This window comes from Hylaeus volcanicus, chromosome 2 (assembly GCF_026283585.1).
Source record: "Hylaeus volcanicus isolate JK05 chromosome 2, UHH_iyHylVolc1.0_haploid, whole genome shotgun sequence".
Lineage (NCBI taxonomy): Eukaryota > Metazoa > Arthropoda > Insecta > Hymenoptera > Colletidae > Hylaeus > Hylaeus volcanicus.
Genome location: NC_071977.1, coordinates 3,557,155 through 3,563,672, shown reverse-complemented (window position 1 = coordinate 3,563,672; position 6,518 = coordinate 3,557,155). Strand labels below are relative to the sequence as shown.

The 6,518-nt window shown below is 44.8% G+C and overlaps 1 protein-coding gene and 1 long non-coding RNA gene across 9 annotated transcripts in view; one reads left to right on the top strand and one right to left on the bottom strand.

The window, feature by feature from the left end:
* The window catches only part of LOC128884809 (klarsicht protein), a 168,879-nt gene that overhangs the window by 13,479 nt on the left and 148,882 nt on the right, over positions 1-6,518 (bottom strand). For all 3 annotated transcript variants that reach the window (XM_054138445.1, XM_054138446.1, XM_054138448.1), the window contains exon 20: positions 107-486. In XM_054138445.1, the coding sequence (XP_053994420.1) occupies positions 107-486 (380 nt within the window). The remainder of the gene's footprint in view (positions 1-106; positions 487-6,518) is intronic.
* LOC128884817 (uncharacterized) overlaps positions 1-6,518 on the top strand; it is a 107,896-nt gene that overhangs the window by 64,718 nt on the left and 36,660 nt on the right. The gene's annotated exons all lie outside the window — the stretch shown is intronic.

The following is a 6,518-nucleotide window of genomic DNA, read 5'->3' as shown; positions in this document are numbered from 1 at the left end:
TCGGTTCAATAAAAATTCTTGGAAATGCCTAAAAATTCGGGCGGGGCGCGAACCCTTGAAAAGAATTACGTCAACCAGTCTCCGCAATGAAAAAAAGAGTACTCACTCCGCGAAATGGTGGACCTGGCTGCTGGTTCGTTTGGCAGCTCGCGCCTCGACGCTGGCAGCGGTGCGTACGATCAACTCCCGGCAATGCTTCTGCAGGTCGCGAAGTTCCGTTTCGGCGTCGTCGACTCTCTTCCAGAGTTCGGTGAGCGCCTCGCTACCTGGCGCCAGTTGGTTCTCCAAGCTGCGTGTCAGCCGTCGCAAGGCTGCCAATCGTCGCTCGCGTTCGCTCAACTCTTGCTCGCTTCCGCTATCAGAGATCCCACTGTCCGAGAGCGAGCCACCTTCCTGCGTCAGACTGATCGGAGACGCGTCGCCGAATTTCGTCGTCGCGACGTCGCTCACCTCCTCCGTGGTCGCGTCTTTCAGCACTGTCCCGTTCTGCAACAAGAGCATCGGACACGCACGGTCGCTTTAACTGTCTCGATGGTGGGAGAACGTTTTCGTCTTTCCATTTGGATTCTTTGGATCGCGGGGATGAAAATGGGCGGTGGATGCAATTGCTGGTCGTGCTAGTGGTTTGGAATCGTGATTGTATTATTTAAATAGCACGGTGGAGATATGAGATATTGGAGAAATTTGTCAAAATTTGTCAAAATTTGTCAAAATTTAATTACAGGTTCGACGTTTTCGAATAAAACGTTCGTTGTAAATATACGCAAGTGTAAAGTTTATTCGTGTACATATGTATAATGGAAACAGTTATTGGGAAACATCGAATCCATCATTCAGTTTAGAGAAATTTCTTCGACAAACATAGAGAGGACGAATATAAACTATTATGGCTAAGTGCAGTCAATTTAAACTGCGAGACATCTCGTAGTGGGCAGTGAATGAGTTAATCGCGTTTTGGTTGAGGAATCAAGTGAATTCATTTACTTTAACGCGTCGAGTGCCACGTCAGTCATCGGTGACTGACACTGAATTTTTCCTTCGGGGCGCGACAGTCGTCGGTGAGACAAATACGTGTGAAATACGATACGAAACTAAAATATTTACGTTACCTTAAATTACTGAAAATTTATTTACAATTTACTCAACTTTTATTTATGACTGTATCATTAATGGATTTATATACCACAATACCGGAGCTTGCAGGTGGCGCTCAACGTGTTAAATAATAGTAAAATGATATTTTTGTTCGCTTTTAAAGCAGAGACGCCGCCTAAGATTTCGCCGCGATCGATTATGTAGAATATCACGAAAGGATGTACTTGAGCCGTGCTCCTGATTAGATCACGGGATGCTGATAGGTATAAATACACCCCGAGAGAATACGATATCGAATATTGCGTAATCCAGTGTTGGTTACTGCCGCCGGGCAACCGGAAGGCATATAAGACGATTATACGGAGGAAGAAGGGGCGGATGGGGCAAGTGAAAGAAAGGAAGCAAAGAAAGGATGGGAAAACGATGTTGCCGTTCGCAGTGAAACTGAAACCTCGATTAAAGATACTTTCCGATAACGACAAGTTTAATGCAATAAAATCTACTAATACAATGCTCGAAACCAACTCAGAAATAGTCTCGCTTGCGTCGTTACGTCGCACGTGATTACAATTAAAAGTGACAAACATGTGAACAAGTGAAAAAGGGGCGGATGGGGCAAGTGAAAGAAAGGAAGCAAAGAAAGGATGGGAAAACGATGTTGCCGTTCGCAGTGAAACTAAAACCTCGATTAAAGATACTTTCCGATAACGACAAGTTTAATGCAATAAAATCTACTAATACAATGCTCGAAACCAACTCAGAAATAGTCTCGCTTGCGTCGTTACGTCGCAACATGATTGCAATTAAAAGTGACAAACATCCCCGCGCAAGATTCGGCCGTGCCGAAGGGGTTAAAAAAAAACCCTTTGTCCCCGAACATTCCCAGTTGCCAGGAATGGTCGTGGTACATCGATTGGCGGTTCGATCGACCCACAAAACCGTTGTCTACGACATAATCCCGAAAACAATCCCAGAACCGTCGCGAAACGACGCCGGTGTCACGTAACAGTTTCGGGCTCGATATGAACTGGAACCCCCGACTCCTGGAAAAGAAAGGAGGGAAAAAGAAGGAAACGAGGGAGAAAGGGACAAGAGGCCGCGACACGAAAAGCTGATACCAGACAGCAGTGGTAATAGTAAAAAAGTGGCGTGGAAGCAGAGTATTGCGAGAAGAGGACCGAGCCGCTGGCAAGGAGAGATCGAGGAGAAAGAGAGAGAGAGGGGTGGGGGAGGAGTGACTCGAAGTCAAGGAAAAGGGGGTGGAGGGAAGAAAGAGAGGGTTGGTTTAGGCTGTTGCAGCGCCAGAGACGGGGAGGGGGGGAGGGAGGGAGAGCCTCCGGTAATGAAAAGCGCGATCCGCATACCAAGTAGCAACCTTCAACCTAACCTATATATATATATAAGTCGGTATACTCTTGTATAACGGATAGTAGGTACGAAGTGAGTCGAGTCGGAATCCACGTTGCCCGAAGGACCAATCACGTAGAAGAAAACTGCGAGAATTCCTTATTTCCGGATCTGTGCGCCGCCCCTGTAACCCGCGCTTGATCTCTGATATCGGTAACCTTGGAATGTTCGAGGATGCCGCGGTAATCGTGCTGCGGTGGCACCGTGGGGATGATGGTCACCGGGTATCGAAAATAAATCGGAGGGTGGCGGAACCATTGGTTTCGATAGATTATTATTAATCATACGCGCTAAGAGTACATTCTCGTTATCTAGCTACCTGTCCTATCTATTGTCTGTTGCTCGGGAGATGGCAGCTCGTTTCTTTATATTGGCCGGGTCAGTTACATCGGCAAACGCGCGACGAAGGCCGTGAACAAGATAGAGCGAGAGAGTAATAGTAACTATCGACGTAACGTTAACTCTTGGACACCAAACGCTCGAGTCACCGGTTATTGTCAAACTCTTGTTCGATATTTTTTTTTTTTTATCGCTAAAAGTAAGCGAATTATTTAAATGGCATATTTGAAATGCCACACTTTATGTAATCAGTCCCATAAGTATTCGTACCTTCCATGTTTATTGACAAAAGTTCTTCCATGTTTATTGACAAAAGTTAAATTGAATGATAAACTTGATATTCCCAAATAACCTTTTAATTACAAGTATATACGTACGTGTAAAGTCTATTCGTGAACTTTTTATAACGAAACTAAAAATCGCTTTATATTTTTGCATCAATTAGATTAGTTACGATCCGCGATCGTGCCATGGATATTTACCCCGGCGTTCCTCGTCTGTCATCGTCCAGCAACAATTTTATCGCGCGTCTGTTTGCCCTTTAGGCTATTACATTAGTTTCATTCGTGTCGCCAAGTCCTAATTATACGTCGCGATCGAATTAGACGCGTCTAATTATAAGACAGGATAGAAATAATTCGTAAGCCCGGCAGGTTCCTGGTCACATCACTGTGATACAGGTTGCACGTTTATTTTCCTTCTGCGATCCTTATCGATACCACCCTCTGCGCATCGAGACGACATATGCGACAGGGTGGGTCGGTAACTGTAGTATAGACACATGCTAGGTGATTCCCTCGTGCAAAAGTGACAAGGTATATGAATGATATCGATTAACGATCATGTTGATTAATAGTCGTAATTTTTATATAAAATCTGGGCACGCAGAGAGAAAATGGTGGCTTCAAAGTTGGGAATGAAATACTTGTTTGGTTATTGAATATTAAAGGCTAGTAAAGAAGGAGAAAATATTAAATATATACAGAATATGAAGATTATTATAAAATATTCAAATGTACGAACGTTATTCATAAGTAACTCCTATTTGCATGGTTAATTTACTTGATAACTTCTTATCTTCTATTTATCCATTGCCATTGCTCAAACGAGTGTTCAAAGAAACACATAACGATTACTTGTGTTACGTGTATTTTTATTGCAAATGGATCTACATAGAATAAAAGTGTATTAAAAAACACTTGGTAACGAAATGTTGATTGCTCTTCTCAAATTGAAATTAATATACAAGAGGAACGATTTATTAATTCTTGTTAATATTGTAGGGTAAATATATCTTAGAAATATCTTTAAAAGGGTTTATTAATACAACGTTTTGGTTCGCTTCATTAAAATTCAGAGTTATTTTCATTAAGTTCATTGAGTTCTCAAAATCCTTCAAGTTTCTTAGTGAAAAGCTGTCACCCATGTATGGCTGACGTGGCGTTCGACGCGATAAATCTAACTATGCTATTCAAACAGTAAAAGCGTTCTCATAATTTAAATTCACTCTGTTTTTGAATCTGCTCGAGCCCTAACTAGCTATCCTAATATCACGAGAGATTAACATATAATAAAACCCTGACCTTGTCGATAGGCATACATATGCCAGCATACACAAATTACTAAAGTAAATCTCGAATCGTTCCCACAAACTAAAGGAACAACGCAATCGTCCACCCCTAGCTCACCAAATTAGCCCAACGAGGAGAAAAACAAGCACGTACTTACGTTACGCTACTCACGAAATCCTCCTACAACGAAGCAAATCGTAAATCCAGCCAGCTCGACGACCGCGCAAGACACGTCTAAGAAAGCCAACGAAACGCTGAAAATTCAAGCAGCTCGAACAATTCTTACCGCGTATCAACGGAGGTGTCACGGTTCGCGATAACGAGCGAACGGCCGCGAAACGAACGAAGGACGCTCGGACAGCGGGCGAGCAAACATCGTGGCAAAACGGACACGTCCAACTTTTTACGCGACAGGGGACTACCGGAAGCGCTAATCAACGAGCGACCCACGTGTCCCTTAAGCTTCTGGGCCACGTAGAAAAGTCGGGCTCGTCGACAACGGTGTATCCGCAGGCTACAACTGGCATGGCGGAGCGATCCTTCGCCGGTGATATTAAATTTGTATTTTTACGCTGATTCCACGGGCCATTCCCGTACGTGAGGCGAAAGGGAATCGCCTGGGCGATTAACGATCCGAGCTCCCCAGGGAACTGGCGGGTTCCAGAGGTAGCCCAACGCCACCCGATAGCGACTCTGACCCGCCGTGTGCGATTCCGAAGCCGAACCCTCCCGGACTCCTCGAAGTCCCTCGCTAATATTTTATTTAACGCCTATCAAAATTTATGGATTTCTCGCGGTCGAAGGAGCCACGATCGCCGGTCCAGTACGGAATTTAATGTTCGCTGGATCGCGTTCAAGTGGGAACAATGCAACCGACTTTCGAGCAGGGATTAAATATGTAGAGGAGATGTCGTTGGTGACTATACGAATGGGAATTACCCGATGGTATCGCTCGTTCCGTTTGTTTCTAATGGTGGAAATGTTGCGAAGCGGTACACTGGTCAGGGAATCAACTTCGCGGGTAACGCGAGTGGGTAGTTACAATTTGTCGAAGTTACTCAAGGATTGAATTATTTTGTTTTTGGTGTAATTTTATGTCCTGGTTCACGAGTGAAATATCGCGTTTGTCTAATTTATCTAGTCAAAACCGACCGCATTTCGCCTTTTTTTAACCGACTTCGAAAAGGAGGAGGTTACTCGATACGACATGTATATATTTTTTTTATTTTTTTTTTTTTTTTTCTAGAGAAACAAACAGCAGAGAATTGTCAGTCGCGGTCGACCTGTTACCGTTCCATATCTCGAGAGCCACCCCCGGCTGGTTTTATCGGTCCAATCGGAATTCCTCCTTCCATTATCCGTTCGTCTTTTTCCTAACCCGAATGAAAATAAGGAGAGAGACAGCAAAAGAGGAAAGGGAAAGGTCGTAATGTCGAGCAGTTCGTCGAAGCGGCGAGAAGAGTTTCCTCGCTCGCTGCCGGTTAAAGGGTCGTATCGGAAAGAGGAGAAAGAAAGATGTATAATGCCGAGTGCATGAAATTATCCCTCTGGGTGTCGTAGATCGACGGAACCGAGAGGCACCGCGGATTTGTTCCGTCTTGACGGGACTTTGAATACGTTAAAGCGGAGTCGCGAGTCGCGGAAGGACTCGCGAGGTAAAAGGCTGCCGGGAGCAGAGAAAGGAGAGGTTGGGTGTCGCTCCCGGGCGCCGTTCTTACCTTTTGTTAGGGTAAAAATATCGTGTCGCGAGCCATACGTCTTCCCGACAGGCGAAATAAGCGCGGGTACAATTGGAAGTTGCTACGACGACGTTTTTCTTCTCGCTCGCGCACGAACGGCTCCTGCGTCGCCTCCTTTCGCGTAGCGTTGCAATCATCCGCTCGTTACACGCCAACTTGATCTCCCTCGACTACAGAATTAATCCTTCGACCGTGTGAGAGAATTTTTCCGAGCCGACTGACGCTACTCGACATCGCGGTGTATGCTCTATGACGGTGGCGCGCCTCGCGGGTTCCATTTAAATTTTTATTCTTGAAGACAATTTTATTAAGGACTCTTGTCCTTAATAAGAATACGAGGGTGTATTGGGTTGTCCAGAAAGTTCGT